Source organism: Odontesthes bonariensis, chromosome 8, assembly GCF_027942865.1.
Source record: "Odontesthes bonariensis isolate fOdoBon6 chromosome 8, fOdoBon6.hap1, whole genome shotgun sequence".
Lineage (NCBI taxonomy): Eukaryota > Metazoa > Chordata > Actinopteri > Atheriniformes > Atherinopsidae > Odontesthes > Odontesthes bonariensis.
The window spans coordinates 17,840,138-17,857,214 of NC_134513.1; the positions used below are offsets into that span (position 1 = coordinate 17,840,138).

Sequence of the window (17,077 nt, forward strand, 5' to 3'; positions counted from 1 at the left end):
TACAGGGGTTCAGGATTTGAAAGGCAGCAATCTCACCACTACACTATCCAGTCACTACTTTATCCTGTGTAATAGTTTATGAATAGGAACTTAAACCGTCTCAGCTGGAATGTCAAGGGTTTGAATTATCTAATTAAGAGAAGGAAAGTGTTTTCAAAAATATATACATATATATTAGCTTGGCACCAATTTAGCTGATAATGTCACACAGCGTTCACAGGTAACACAGCGGAACTCACTCAGTAGACAACATCTGGGGAGCAGAGACACCTTCTCAGTGATATGGACAGGATTATACCATCTGTCGTTTGACAAAACATTTTTTATTTTTTTTCCCATTTTTTTAATAGCACAATATTTCAACAAGATATGCATTTTACATTAGTCTTTTATAACATGTATTACACTCATTTCCATCCTTTCCATCATCTGTTTGATGAGGATGGATAACATAACATCCAGCATTAAGTGCAAGATTGGTAGAGTTTCTGTTTATCCAGTGGCTCTTTAGCCATGATAGAACTGAACAAATTATCCGCGTATCAGTTCTTGTCTGATAACACAGAAAACACAGCAAAAAAGACGCCGCTTTGTCTGTGTTATTTTCTGACTGATGTATTTCCATTCCAGTGTTGATATCTCCAAAAGTTAAAACCCAATCTCATAGCTTTCTGGTTTTTAGCATCTATGCTCTGGAACAATTCGACACTTGAGTATCTTCAGGTAGTTCTGGATCTTGTTCGAGTCCCGGCGAAAGCAGTAGAGGAGATCATAGTTTTTCATGAGGCGCCACTCAGAAGTATTAGATGCCAACAAAGCTGGAGTACTCAGGTTGCCGACAGAATTACTTAATATTCCTAGCATCTGCATCTGGGGCAGAAAGAACACACAAACTCAGATTAGCTTTGTACAAATATAACCAATAGATTTGTGTAGTTTCCAAGACTTCAAGATCACACTAATAATAAGATCTTAGGTAAAAGGTAACTAGACTTCTGTTTTGGTTCTTGAAGACGTCACAAACTCATTTTTCTGATGAGACAGATGGTTTGAGAGGAAAAGATATAAAGGAATCTATGTTAAACTGGAGAAACCTTCACTCTGTCATGTTTTATGTCAACATATCTCAGTCCCATACAGCCCCCATACTTGGGTCCCATGATCTGGAATGAAATGTAATGAAGAACCAAAGAAGAAATCCATCTGCCTATTACTTAGGCTCTTAAAGTAAGCAACACATTGACAAGAACACATACCTCTCATTGTTAACCAAGTGCACAAAAAGTCTAAAATGTAACAGGTGCGGGAACTTAAAGTTCGATCAAGTAGAATATATGTTCTTAAAAGGCATGTTTGAATTATTTTTTTTATTTAATTATTTTTTAATTGCACCCATTTACTGTATAACTTAAAAACCGATATCACTGATTTTAAACCAAAAATACCCTGTAACATAAAGTGTACACATTCCATGACCCAATGAGAACAGAGGAGAACATCCTTGTTTAATTTGACTGTGTAATACTTCACTTAATCAAAAAAATTGTTTTCTTTCTAATTAAAGATTTTATAATAGTTATTAGACATAACTTCCTGTTTTCTCTTTGTTACTGAAGAGCTGAAGAAGCCTCTGACTGAACACACTTTGTTGTTTAATCGCTGTCGTGTAGAGGGTGTGCAGCATTGTTGATTATGTCAGGCATTCTTTTTTTGTTTTGCATAATCAGTTCCAGGGGCTCCAGAAGAGCCACCAAAACAGATGTTGACTGTTGTCACAATAAACGTCTCCCTTTTTCCAAGAAACATATAGGTATGAATGTATTTGTGTGTATACCTTTTCTACCACTTTCTGCACGCCTCTCCGTAGCTCATGCACCATGTCACTCATTTCAAGAGACTTATTGGAGTTGTACTTATTGAAGTCATGGTGCTGAGCCATACTCTGGTGAAAATGCCACAGAGGATCTTGCCACGCCACCAGGAGTTTAAGAATCACCTCTGTCAGCTCTTCTCTCTACAGTGACAACAGGACAGGTGTAGATCATCATTGCATGATTAAGTCCCTAATAGTTTTTTTCCAATAATGGAGTGGATGCAAAAGTAAAAGGACACAGTAAAATGAAAGAAAGACTAATAAAGAGTGATGTGGGTTAGGGTTACAGACATGTATTTGAAAAAATGAAAAGGAAAAATGTTTCAAACACTGTTGCACAAGGGGGAACTAAAAAGTGGAAATACAAAGGTCAGGAGAACTCCAACTTTCTTTAGCAAATATGACGTGGACAGTTGATGTCAATGAGAGGAAATAACTTTTAAAAAGGTTAATTCACCGCCATTCTCTGAGCGTTCTCTTTGCCATTTGGGGTAAGGATGGTGGAAGTGTGACAGTTGCGACTGACCCGGCCAATCTGATTCTTACTGGGAAGGAAGTAAAGTTCCTGACAGAAAAAAACATGAATGAAATGTCGGAGGTCAGGTGTCATCTAACTGTCAGCTGTGGCCAAAGTATGGAAGTGATGAAAGAAATAGTAGTATGGTGTGTACACAGTGCAGCCTGTGATGTTGTTGAACTGTGTGTCATCCGGGCAGGCTTTTTAATATTATATCTTTCCCACTTATATCACTTGGGGAGAAGTAACCCCCCTACAGTTAAAGAAAAAAAGCCAATTTTATCATCCCAAATAATCAGAACATTCTCCCGAACAGTTAGCCAAACATGAGAACCCCAATTCAACCGTTAACCGTCTCAGTCTCCGATAGGTGTACCTTAAACAATATAATATCTTCGATTATTTTATAAGAAAATATATGTCATGTTTAAGTAGCATCAGTACATAGTTGAAACAACATATATACACTGACCAAACATATATGTCCTAAACTCCAACTCAATTTGATTTTATTAAACACAAGTAGAAAATTTTTCACAGACTATTTGCATGAGGATACTTACAAACTCGGAGTGAAGGTCATTTGAAATGCCATGCATCCTGGCTGAGTGTTGAATTACCCGGTCAAAAAGGTTGGCTAGGGAGAGGATGTGGCACCCAGCCTGGGCATTGGCACAGTGAGGTGCTGCTCCCACGCTGGTCAGCCTGCTGCACCACACCAAGTAAACCAGCACCACCCACACGGTAAACACTAGGAAGAGATCAAACAGAAAGAAAAGAATTAAAAAAAAAATAACAAAGCATTCAAAATCCATTCAAAGTCTCCACCTGCATTGCCTCTTTTTTTTCGCTTCCCTTGTGCAAAGTTCTTTTCTTGCCTGCTACCTGCCTGATCTGATGTGTCCGGGCATCCTGTAGAACGCAAGAGGATTTCCTTTCTCAAAGCACAGAGTAAAGAAGTGTTTCTATTTAAAGACCACGGGAGCTTCGTACGAGGGTCCCTCACTAAAAAAAAAATGTCCTATTTAAATGTAAATATCAAAGAGCAGGAGGGAGGGAGAGAGAGGGGTGAGCTAGAGAAGGGCAGAACCTCAATTGAGAATGTGAAATTGACGTCACTCATTGGTTTATTTGGATGCCGTATTGTATTCAGGCTCGCTCTTAGGATGTCTCTTTGCATGTACAGACCCTTAATTCTAACTGTAGGAACAGCCTCTAAAACATATCATTAGTCCAATTTCTAATCCTCAAAACCAAATGCTGAACATGTAGAATCGAATAGAAAATAGAAAAATACTTTATTCATCCCCCAATGGGGGAAATTCAAATTAGTCAAGTAGCTAAAAAATGTTTTCACTGAGTAACTGAGTAACTAATTACTTTTACAATGTGGTAACTGAGTTACTAACTCAATTACTTTTTGGCAGCAGTAACTAGTAACTGTAACTAATTACTTTTAAAAGTAACTTGACCAACACTGCTAATCAGAGCATGTGAATCACCGAATCAGAGTGCAGAAGTTAAAAGAAGAATTTTGTAATTGAAAAGTATTTTTAACAGAGCTGTATTGCTGAAAATCTCTTAAATGTTGTTACGGCTTTGATTTATGTATTTTTTAGTTCTGAATTCAAATTTAAAAAGGTCTGTGTGAGGGAAATGAAGGCGAATTGTAAGAGCTGTTTCATAATCTGCTGTGTGAGCCGTCATTAAAATAGAAGAAGTGCAAAGGTTAAGGAAAGACTTAGTAAGTGAAAAACTTTCTATAACATTGCTCTGGAACTAAAATGATGAAATAGAATGTTGTTACGGTGATAGTGTGTGCCTTTTGAGGTTGAGTTTTGTTAAACTTTCTTTGACAAAAAACGTGTTCATTTTTGCTGGGTTTTTTCTTTATGGTTTTGTTGCACGTTGAGTTTACCGTTTTACTTTATCCAAAATCTGCTGGCTGACTGAAATAAAGCTTAAAGGGATAGTTCGCATCTTTTGACATGAAGCTGTATGACATCCCATACTAGCAATATTATTTATGAACATTTTCTTACCCCCCGCTGCGTCCTGTGAGCCGAGTTCCAGCCTCGTTTTGGCGTTGATGAAGGTGGTCCGGCTGGGGTCACAAAAATAAAGCGTTTTGCTTCTCAAAACAATATGCGTTCAAAAGAGTAATACATTTGCATCACAAAATCGTTCATCCAGAAAAAGTCAGACCTCACAATCGCTTGGTGCTATTTTTCTCTCTATAATCTGTATTGTCATACAGCTTCATGTCAAAAGAGCCGAACTATCCCTTTAACATAGAATTGTGTCAGGGTATTTTGTTGTGTTTTTCCCCGGTGTAACCCGGTTGAAGTAAATTCATAAGAATATATGTTGAATAGATAAGTTAATAGTTTAATAAATAACATTTAGGTTAAAAAGTTCAAATTCATAAATCAGCAATGGTGTTTGGTATTGCTCAGTGAGAATGTTGATGATGTTTATTTAATGTCATTGAAAATGTTTATCATTTGTTGTTTTGATGTATCGGTTAAAAGTAGTTTTATTTATCTGTAAAAAAAAAAATGACGAAGTTAGCAGAGTTAGCTGCTAAGTCAGTGGCTAAAGTGCTTTTCCATGGACTTTGCTGAGAGGCTGGTCACGCTTAGTAGAAGGGTCTGGAATAGAATAACATAACTACATCATAAATTTGTTTATCTGATTGAATTAACAGATGCACATTTCAAACAAGTCCAAAATTGTCTCTAAAATTGAAATACTCAAATTTCATAGCTTTGGTTCATTTTTATATCATTTCATCTGGGGCTATACTGAGTAAAGAGGGATATTCATAGAAAATGTCTCCCACCGTCTTACTATAAAAGTGTTAGCCACGGGCCTTACTTTGGAATATTTGTACAATAATATAATAATAGGTGAAAGAGATGCTCTAAACTGTATAATTGTTGGATTGTCATAGGTGTACATGTATTATTCATCTACATGAAGAAATGAGAAAAAAGATGAAGCAGTGAAACACCATTGGCAGCTCAATATTATCACTGTAACTTTATTGGATAAATGTAATAATCCACACCTGAACCGGTTTACGTGCGCTCCAGCGAATGGGGATGCATTTCTCGGCATAACACCTGACCTGCAAAGCCTGTGTGGACGAGTGAGCCTGACAACGACAGACAACGTTGCCGTGTGAGGGACTGTGCCTGTGTTCCCGGCTGCGGGAATCATCGCTCCATCCGTGCAAACCTTCTCCTCTCCTCCTGCCGCCTTTGACTGTTGTGTGCCAGCAGTGACATCAGTAAAGGTGCCTTTTTTTTTCATTTGGCCCTTGAGGTGAAACGGACGTGACGTTTCAACGTACCCGAGCAGCGTTCAGGCCTGTAACGTGCTGAACTGAGTATTATTGTGTTACAGTGTACTGCTGGCTTTAGGTTATCTTTATAATTTAGCTGTTATGCTGCAAACAAGTGGAACAAACTGCCAGTGGAGATTAAACTTTCACCAAATGTAGACCTTTTTAAATCCAGGTTAAAAACATTTCTTTTCTCATGTGTCTATGCATGAAATCTGCACGCTATCTTTTAACTTATCTGGACTGTTGCTCGTTTTTTAAATTAATTTAAATGATTTTATTTGTTTCTCTTTATATTCTTTTATGTATTTTAATGCTTCTTCCACTCCCTGCTGCAATGCTTTTATTTTATGTGAAGCACTTTGAATTGTTTGTACATGAAATGTGCTATACAAATCAATTTGATTTGATTTGATTTGATATCTGGGCCCATGGGGAATCTTTTGAGTTTGACTGATACTTTAAATGCATTTGTCATTTTGAATGTTGTGAAAAAGTAAAACAAACTAATTCATTCTATTGTACTAGTAAATGTTTCATATTTTTACATAATCAAGTGTGTTTATTGAGTGTTGGTGATTTCAGTGAATTTGATACATTGACGTGTGATACATATTGATGGTGGTCTGAAGCTTAATAGTTTAAAAGTTTAAAAGATAGATTTCATAGATGTTTAAAAATGTGGTAATTACATGTAATAGTTTGTGAGTGTTATTAATCATGGTTTAAAATCATTTAAGAGGAGTTAAGCTGTTTGTCAGAGAAAGCCTTCGCTATTTATATATATTTAAAAGAGCTCAGGTTAGCCACCTCTCATTATAGCCACACCACTAGAGAGGCACTACACCATGTTTTTCTCCCTGTGCTTGGTTTCTGCTTCCTGGTGGGCAGCGGTGCTCTTGACCAAAAACCGTGCATGTTGGGTGAACTGGTGACCCTTAAGCCTGATTCTTACTCGGCGCAACCGCGCAACCGTTCTGGCTCGAGAACCATTAATGACGTCATCGAAAGCGCCAGCCCCTTCACAGTTCCTTCAGCTCATAAGCGCAGTTTGCGCCCAGTATGCGTCACATTTGCAGTTCTCTCCAGACCAGCGGGCGTCACTGTTGAGGAAACAAGCTGAAAAACATACGAAGAAAGCATACACAATGCCACCTGTGGTGTCACGTCAGCAGAGGCTGGCACATCTGATGCAGAATGAATTTACTCTGGGTGTAGAACTGTGTATGTATCTCAGAGCTGAGCGGCTGCGGCAAAAATAGAAGAGAAGGTGGAATGTTTGTCCTTTGCAACAAGACGAACTTTGTCAAACGTTGTCCCAGTGTAACTTCATAGACGTGTCGTACAGATGTTTGTAGAGGCGCATCCTCTCGGTCACCGCGGTCTCTGCAGTGTTCATTTTTCCTTTCTCTTGGTCAGCTGTTTCCGGTTGAGCTGGCGCGAAGTCAGAAAAAAAGTTGTGTGCGCACCCTTGCGAGGATTTTTTAGCTTGCGACGGGGGGTGTGGCGGAATTTTGGGTCACGTGACCGTTTGCGCCATTTGCGACCAGCTAGTAAGAATGGGTCAAAGCGAGGTTGCGCCGAGTAAGAATCAGACTTAAGGTGTCCCTTGGGGTATGTGTGAGCGGGCATGATTGCGTGTCTCGTTTGTTTCTGTGCGGCCCTGAGATGTACTGGCCACCTGTCCGGGGTCTACCCCGCCCCTTGCCCAATGACAGCTGAGATAGGCTTCAGTCTCCTTGTGTGTCTTCCGTGTGGAGCGGTTCTTTGTTTGTGTCACGACCATGGGATTTTTTGCCATGTTTTTAGTTCTTAGTTTTGTGTTTTATCATGTTTTGATTCAACTCACGCCATGGCGTTTAGTTCCTGTTTAGTCCTCAGCTTTCCCATGTTTTAGTTTCCCCTCACGCCTCAGTTTTCTGGTCCAGGTCCGGTATTAAGATTAGACATGTTTTGCTCATCCATCACCTTCATTCACTTCACATGTCGTTTTCTCCTCAGCTGCACCCACTCACCTATCACCCAGTCAGTATTTAGTTTCCAGGTTTCCCCATGCACTTTGTCAGATCCTTTCACCATTATCAAGCAAAACAATGCGAAGCAAAGCAAAGCAAAGCAAAGCAAAGCAAAGCAAAGCAAAGCAAAGCAAAGCAAAGCAAAGCAAAGCAAAGCAAAGCAGCCACACTTTGTTTTGACCCTTGTGTTTGAATTAATAAACCAAGTTTACTTTTTTGAAAGTCCACATCCGTGTCCTTCCACGCCTCACACCCACCATTCTGACAGTTTGTACCTTTTCATAGATTAATGCTCCAGTTTCCAGGAGTGTTTTCTGTTGTTTTGACTTTATTTTGCTAGATCTTTTGACTCCGTAGTGGGAGGGATTTTCAGTAACTGATAACGTATGATAGTCTTTTGGGTTTTCCTCCTTTTAGTGGAGCGATTATTATTTTTGGTATTTTTTTGTAGCCACGCTTCTCTTCTTCCATCAAGTTTCATAGCCTGTTTTGACATCTACTCTACTCGGTTCCATATAGCGCGACACTACACGGCACGGCACCAGTACCATTTCCTTTTCCACACAAACCGTGACCTGGAAGTGGGCGGAGTCGGCCCGGTCACCACTAACGTGACGTCGGTTTCAGGCGACTACAAAGTGTCACGCCGCGGTTAGTCAAAAGTAAACACAACGATGGAGTGTAATGTGTAATGCCGTTGACAGTTCATATTGTTTAGTTAAACCAAGCTCTTTAGTAAAAAAGACAGGACAAAAGTAAACAGCAGGAGTTGTCTCAGCTGCAGATTGCGATGCCAGTGTCGGTTCTGAAGCCTGCGGGGTTGGAGGATCTTCGCTGACCTCAGCAACCGAACACTCATCGGTTGCACAAACCGAGTCTTGAGGGAAAAAAAAAAAAGTGTGAACATACGAAACGCATACACGTAACCGCATAGGTGAGACACTGTGCTAGCCTACAAAAACAGCGTGTTTGCTAGCTCACTCAGAACAACTTACATGAGACACCTGTGTAACTTTTTACACAAGTTAAAGACTGAACATGTATTTGTTACGATATAAAACATGCATTTGTTAAGATATAAGCGTTGCATCAAGGGGATAAGAACAACACTTATCATTTTCCATCGCCTCCAACAAAGACGTCACCGTATCCACGCCACTCTCTCGGTTCGCCGGGCGGTGACCGTAAATGCCGTCCATTTGGTCGAACCACTTCCATGTCTTTCGGTTTGACCCACTCCGGCTGTTGTGGTCCTTTACCTGCCGGTAATCACTCTTCAGCTTCTTCAGCTTGTCTCGGCACTGCTGAGAGTTACGGTGATAGCCATGGCTAGCCATCAGCTTGGCTATATCCTGGAACACCTTCTCATTTCGTGTCGCTCCGTCCAGTTCCTTCTGTATGCGGTCCTCGGCCTCCACACACAGAAAGGTCTGCACCTCGCTCATCGTCCATGGGTTGGCTTTCCTTCTCTGGTCTTCCATCTTCGTAGTTCTGTTTATTCTCTGTTGCTCTCGCAGGTGTGTTTAGATACATGGCGGGTGATTATTTAAAGCTCCCCGAGCTTCGTCGTGTTTGTGACGTAATTTCCCCTGACTAATCAGTGGACAGCACTGATTACGTGACGTTTTAGTGTCGGCTCGGCCCGACTAGACCCACCTCTGAAGCAGGTACTAGCCGGGGCTAAAAATCGTAACGGGTCCCACCTTCAACCTGCAATGGAAAAGCTCCCAACCAGGGTAGAGTCGTACACTGTAGAGCTGTACAGGTACGAAAATGTTCAGTGGAAAAGGGGCTTAAAGTCTTGGATTATTGAACCTGTTTTCTTCAATAAAGTTTATTGAAGAACCTGAAATCCTGCATCTACGTCCTGAGTTCCAGCCTGGTCGTGACAAATGGTTGGCCCAATATCGTGTCAAAAACCTCTTTCAAGAGGCAAATGGGAATACAGTCTGTGGGAGAATTGGAAGGCTGCATATGCTGAACAAACTCCTTTAGTATAGAGTTGACCGGCTCAAACTGCTCAAAGACAGCTATGCAGGGACAAGGTACAGGCGAGTCTCTTTCAGCCTGCGATGAGAGTCTGAGAGCAGAATTGTTTTTCAATAAAAAATTTCATGAAATTAGCACCAAGGGCAGCAGATGCCACAACAAGATCAGAATTACAGCAGGAATTTACTATTGACTATTATTTGAAACAATGTTTGAAAACTAAACAGACTAGGCATATTTGACAACTCCTGATACTTTGACAAGCAGTCCTACAGGATACCTAAGGACAGCTTGGACCTTGTCCTTTTAATTTGGTGCATTTGTTTTTTTTAAGGAGCAACACAGTCCATTACAGCAATACAAGTAGACATAAAGCAGTCTGAGGTCTTCGTGACTCAGAAAGGGGTGAAGTCCACAATGCTTAGGTCAGAGTTTTTAAAAGCAGTGACAAAATCAACTGCACTTGAAGGGCTAACTGCACTCACACATTGCACAGAGGTTCATCGATTTATACCAAAGCTGGAGACTGTAATTGTAAATAAATCAGGAAAGTGATCTGATGTACAAGTCTCACATTATATCTCCTTGATATAAACATTCAGTCTACACAACAACAAAAGTTGTGTGACCTTTTTCATATACTGGACAAGTTACCAACTGTTAGGTTAAAAGAATCAATAAGTCTGACAAAGTCTTTAACTGGTGGTCCAGTCTCACAGCATACACTATATTGCCAAAAGTATTCACTCACCCATCCAAATAATTAAATCAAGGTGGCAACAGGTATATACATTCAATCACCAAGGCATGCAGACTGTTTCTACAAACATTTGTGAAAGAACGGGTCGCTCTCAGGAGCTCAGTGAATTCCAGCATGGTACCGTGATAGGATGCCACCTGTGCAACAAGTCCAGTCATGAAATTTCCTCGCTACTAAATATTCAATGGTAAACTGTCAGTGATATTTTAACAAAGTGGAAGTGATTGGGAACAACAGCAACTCAGCCATGAAGTGGTAAGCCACGTAAAATGACAGAGAGGGGTCAGCGGATGCTGAGGCACATAGTACGCAGAGGTCGCCAACTTTCTGCAGAGTCCATCGCTACAGACCTCCAAACTTCCTGTGGCCTTCAGATTAGCTCAAGAACAGTGTGTAAAGAGCTTCATGGGATGGGTTTCCATGGCCGAGCAGCTGCATCCAAGCCAGAGCAGTGGAGACGCGTTCTCTGGAGTCACAAACCACGCTCCTCCATCTGGCAATCTGATGGACGAGTCTGGGTTTGCCGGTTGCCAGGGGAACGGTACTTGTCTGACAAATTTGCTTTAGATGGTGTCAAGCCTGTGTGGTGGTAAAAAGTGATTTGTACAAAGAAAAGTGCCCCATGCTTAAAGTCAAGCATAGTAGTGGGAGTGACATGGTTTGGGGCTGTATGGATGCCATCAACAGTAGGAAGCTGAATTTCACCAAAAGAAACATGCTTGTCAACATGTACTGTGACTACTGAAGCAGATCATGATACTCTCCATAGGATTTCAGTCAAATCTCACACACGTCTCTTTTAGCCTGGTGCAGACTCAAAATGTAAAATTTCAATGTAAGGCAAGGATGAAACGCACAACGATGACCTCCCTTTTAATGCCTTTTCATTTCATGACATTTCGGGCCAACACGGCCCATTCTCAGGGAGTTTAACATAGGGGTGTACTCACTTTTGCACCAGCATAATTTCACAAAAATGGACAAATATGTCATTTAAGGTATATTATTGACCTTTCTTTTCTGTTGTAAGCTCAATAGATGTTGTATTAAACTTACTCTATGCACGTTTTGGGAATAACTTGTGTGTGTATTAAAATATTGTTCAAAATGTTACTTTTCAACAGGGGTGTACTCATTTTCACTGTGCACTGTAACTTAACTTGTACATAACTTATACATACCAACCACACTGCATATTTTTTTATATACATTTTTTTATTGGCTCCTTTAGTTTTAGCTTAGTATATGTCTTACCTGTGTGCCCTGAATGTTTCATTTGTATTGATATGTCCTGTCCTATCTGTTGTGCCTGTGCACTTTATATGTCACCGTGAGAGTGTGTGAAACGTCCTCTCGATTCCTTTGTATGTTTCGGCATGTGAAGAAATTGACAATAAAGCAACTTTGACTTTTGACTTTTGGCATGACGTCCAGAACCTGCCTCCCACCCTCAGTCAGCCTTTAGCTCAATTTCATCACTTTTCAGCTGTGGACAGTCCTGCTTCCAGTGTCCGGTCTGGCCACGTAAAAACAAACATCCGGGTCATAGCTCAGGCCCATGTCGACCGCCTCTCCCGCATCTACGTCGACCCTGGTCATCTGTTTCCGGGGTGACCTGTCATACCACCAACTGCGTAATACATGGTCATTGCTGCCAAATGCAGCTCTTTTCTGTCTTGTCCCTTTTGGTTGTCTTACGGGTCTTAACTTGGTTCTGGGCATGGCAGGCATAACATGTTGAGATCTCCGAAGTCCAGATTGTGAGGAGAGGAGTTTTGTCACTTGTGTTAAGAAGTCTTGGGCTGTTACACTGGTGAACCCAACATCTTCCTTTCTTAACAAATGTTGTGGGGAAGGTGGGATTTCTCCCGGAGTGAGGACTGGAGAATTTCCCTCTTCCCGAGAACCAGATGCTTGTGGCGGGTCTGGTAGTCGTTGTTGTAGGCGTCGTGGAGGGCAGGAGTGCATGTTGCAGTCCGGCACAGTGAGAGCACTCAGGGTGGGGTAAAGCGGTGCAGAAAGAGAAGGAAAAGTGTTATCAGTGGAGTATGGTGGTGGCTTAAAAGAAGATTCAGGGGTGGTCCGTGGCGTATTGGGTTGAGCAGGCTCCCTATGTACAAGAGGGTATAGTCCTCGCTGCAGCTGGCCCCGGTCCGAGTCCCGTATCTGAAGGCCCTGTGCTGCATGTCGTTCCCCCTCTCTCTGCCCCCTGTTTCCTGTCTCTCTGAACTTTCCTATCCATTAAAGACATAAAAGCCTTAAAATATAATAATAATAATAATTTTAAAAAAAAAGAAGATTCAGTCTTAGTCAGAGATAAATGATCTTTTTGTCCACATACTAAATTATTATCATCATTCTGTCCTGGAATTTGTTTAGCATTTTTCTTTCTTTCTCTCAATTCATTTCCCTTTTTCCAACATTCTATACCTACCTTACATTCCTCCAACTGTTCCGAATGTTTAACCTTCACTTTCTTTTTCTGCTTCATATTTTTCTCATATTCGCAAACCTTTTCTTTTAATTTTCTTATTTCTGTCATTCTAAAAGAACCTTCAAGGGGGAAAACCCCAATTTTCTATCCAATAAGGAGTCCATCTTACACTCTCCGGACCATATTTCTTTTTCATTTCATCATGCTTGGGTCCCCCGGGAGGGACAGAAGCCTGAGACTCACTGTTTCCCATTCTCGGACTTGGAATGGGGGAATATATTGCTTTACTCGAAGGACATCTCCAATGAGGACCTCAATCTGTACTCAAACTTCTTTGGAGTACTTCAGTCACACTTCTTCGGACTTCACTTGCCCGTGAAATCTTTGTCTCACTAATAACACACCCGGGAAAACCCTCTTATTCAAATAAAAATAGAAAGCAATCTTATCGCCTCTGATTATTGTGTTTCAAAAAGATAATCCTAGCGCTGGTATTCAGGTAACGGATCCGTCAGCCCACTCTCTCCGAAGGCCTTGGAGGTATAACACATGCCTTACTATGAGTTAAGTGGTGTACATTTTCAGCTTGATCCACTACAATTGATCAAAAATCATTCTTTACTCGCATCTGTTGCTAACTAACAGCTTCACCTATAAACCTTTTCCTTCTCGGATCACTAGAATAACGATCTATATCCATACAGAGCCGAAGTGTTTTTGGTATAGCTAGAGAAAAGGTTTGTGTTTATCGTATTAGACTACACAGTAGATACCCAAGTTTTTGTTGACAGTTAACATTCATAAACACTATTTTCACCAAAGCCAAAATTGGGTCAAATTGTTAATGGGCATTAAAAAAGCGTAATATGGCATAATATGTTACCTTTAAAATCACTCCAGCATCTCACAATGGCCCTCATTTATCAAACTTGCGTAAGACGAAAAACGTGCGTAGGTCGTGTGTACGTTCTTTTCTGCGCAAAGGTTGGCATTTATCAAATCCATCGTGAACGCAGGAAAGATGAAATCGCCACGACAGGTCTGAGGCCGTGTACGCACTTTTCCATTTTGACTTGCGGTGACTGCAATACAGCAGCGTCACTAGTGCGTGCTCAGGAGTCGCAACAAATCCCTAGGTTAAAATGACAGACTTATCACTTTAAAGAAGGCCCCTGTTTTATTTGACTTCAACATAAATATAAACATAAACGCAAATTAAATAAATTAAACAAGTACAACTCCGTAATTGGAAGAGTGATGGCTCATTATTCAACCGTGCACCCTCACACCGAACAGGAGAGGCGCTTTAACACTGCGCATACGCGCACGCGTGCCACTGTGGAGAGGTGTATAGGGCTCCTAAAGCTGGATCTGTCTCTCGGCTGCGGGGGGAACCCTATACGCCCGAAAAGGTATGCAATATTATTATAGCATGCGGGGATCTCCATAACATTGCCCAAAAAAATGGAGTGCCATTTCCAGATGTACATCCAGAGGACCCCGCACCCAGAGATCCCTACCACCAGGCTGCACAGCCAAGAGCGCTCAGGAGGAGAGAGGAACTTATTCAGCTATTCTGACTTTCGGTAAGCATTCTGTTATTCAAGGAAAAAAGAAAGGAGAACAACGATTTCTTTCAGCATTTATTCTGTGACTTCAGTGTTTCATTTATGTCTTTCAATGTACTGTCGATAGATTGCACGGTGTGTGTTAAAGCCATCATCCACTTCACGATCTCTGTTTGTCTTTCTAGGACCTCTGTGGTTAACACGGCTGGCCGGTGTGACGCTGCAGACCGGGGGGCAGAGGCAGGCAGACGCTTCGGATGTTGACGGGGCCGCGTATTCGTTGCGCGGGTCAGGTTGCCCGGATGCCATTTTTGATTCATCTGTGAATGAAAAATATTAGTTTGATTAGGAACCTCATTTGTATTGAAAATTAAAGCAACTGTTTTCTTTAAACGTCTTGGGTGTGCAGTCATTCTTACCATTCTTGAGCTCTAGCATGGGCGCATCAGTGTCAAGTTTCCCTGGCACCCCTGATGAGGACGTAGCTCCGATCACGCCAACCACCCTCTCCTCCAAGGCACTCAAATCCAAACCTGGACCCCCCCCCCCCCCCTCCTCCCCTTTGTGACATGCTGCGTCGGAGAGCTGCGACCTTCTTTTTTGGCCAATTTCATATCGGACCACTTCCTCCTGATCTTACTGGAGAAAAAGTAAAACATCGCTCAATTTTAGATTTAATTTAATCTGGAGTTCATCACATTTTATTGACCATCACAGTAGGGGAAAATACATACCTCGTCCAGTCTGCGATTTACATCGCCAACGCTGTTGACAGCCGTCCCAGCTGTCAACGCTGTTGACAGCGTTTCTTTGCCGCCTTTCGTCTATCCATGTCGCAAACTCTAGAGGTGCGGCCTCTCAGCCCTGTTTTGTAGAAGGCGTGGTTATGATCATTACGATGGATTTCGGCCGCCGGATTTATCAACAGCCACTCGATCTTACGATGGGATTGGTGTGGTACGCATGTTCTGTAAATCTCACTTGAACCTCTGCGTACGACGAGTTCTCCGCTCATATCTACGATGCTTTCTACGACGGCTTGATAAATGAGGGCCAATATCTCTGCATGGGTAGATGCACTTGACTGTTTAACTCACCCCACTCCTCCCACGTGGAAGGAATATAGGAAAGGATGATTAGGATACTGGGATCCTTGATTTAATGCTTTCACAGATTAGCCCTTCCCATCGTACTCATGAAGTGCTTTCAACCTTCATGCCTGAGGTAACCGCCTATAATAAATGCAAGATTTCTCGCGCCATTGTCAAGGGATGTTAAGTAGTCTGATAAAGGAAAAAAATGTGAATCGGAACTTCATTGGATATTTGGCAAGTAAAACTTGACTATTTTTTACAAAAAGATGCGAAAAAGTGGAACTTTGGAGCATGGGCAGATCATCTAAGCCCATTTAAGTGTAGTTGTAAGAATGATGCAAACATCCAACCACTTTATGTGCAATAATTAGTCCGGTTTTGCGAAGCTTGATTTTGATTGGAGTGGTAAATGGTAAACATGCTTGCTGATACCTGGTTTCCTTTAAAAGGGGATTTGAAGCCATGGAATGACCATGAGTTTCATTCCATAGGAAAAACTTTATGTTCAATTTTGAGAAAGCAAGATGATATTTAAGGGGGTTAATAAATGATAGAGTAAGACTACATAAAAAGTAAGGTTTAAGTCAAACAATAGTGTTTGCCGAATGCCAAAGCTGGTTCCACAAGAAATAAGCCTAAGAAATTAAGGGTCTACATCCAGTTTTAATGTATTTAAAGTCATCTTTCATCCATTGATTCTAAACAGGGCAATTAAAAGAGTTTGGTTTGATTTCAACGAGGTTTGAAATAGATGGTGAGGATGGAATAAGCCCATCACAAATGTATAAGTCACAGTACTGGGTACCTGCAGGAAGGGTTTCTGGGACATGTGCTCTGTGAAAGGTAGAAAAGTACGGCACACCAAAGGTGGGGATCAGGAACATAAAAAAATAAACCTGTGTGTTTAAACAGTTCTGTATGCATTAGCTTTTATTGACACAATGTTTCAGGCCTTCACCATGATCAGTGCTAGGAAGACAAAGACATCGGTTTGTCATAAAAACAACAAACCTGTCATATTTCTTATAGTGTTTTTCAGATATTGGTTGGCAGGACACGGACTCAAGAGGTATAAAGCAAAAACTGGGTTTATTCAAAAACACAAGGTTTAACAAAAAGCACAGCTAAGCAGGAAGACAAAACTAAACTGTGGGGACAAAAACATCAATGTAACTATGACAAGAAAACAAAACAAGAGACTTGACGTGACATTGAAAGCACGTGGCGTGGCGTGGCGTGGCGTGGCGTGGCGTGGCGTGGCGTGGCGTGGCGTGGCGTGGCGTGGCGTGGCGTGGCGTGAGGGGTGAAAATCAGAAAAAGGATTTGACATGACAGGGGAGCCTGGGAACTAAATAGTGAACTGGGTGATTGTGAATGAGTGCAGCTGGGGACAATGAAAACAGGTGATGTGAGTGAAACTAATGAACTGAGTGAGGGAAAAAACAATGGCAAAACCTAAAAACATGAACCTAAAACTCAAA

The 17,077-nt window shown here is 41.4% G+C and overlaps 1 protein-coding gene across 1 annotated transcript; it reads right to left on the reverse strand.

The window, feature by feature from the left end:
• Window positions 1-626: 626 nt before the first annotated feature.
• Window positions 627-3,301, reverse strand: prl2 (prolactin 2). Its single transcript, XM_075472541.1, has 5 exons — window positions 3,280-3,301; window positions 2,954-3,141; window positions 2,331-2,438; window positions 1,835-2,014; window positions 627-870 (listed from the first exon to the last, which is right to left on the reverse strand). The coding sequence occupies exons 1-5, from the start codon at window positions 3,299-3,301 to the stop codon at window positions 679-681; spliced, it is 690 nt and encodes a 229-aa protein (XP_075328656.1). The 3' UTR covers window positions 627-678.
• Between the last annotated feature and the right edge of the window lie 13,776 nt (window positions 3,302-17,077).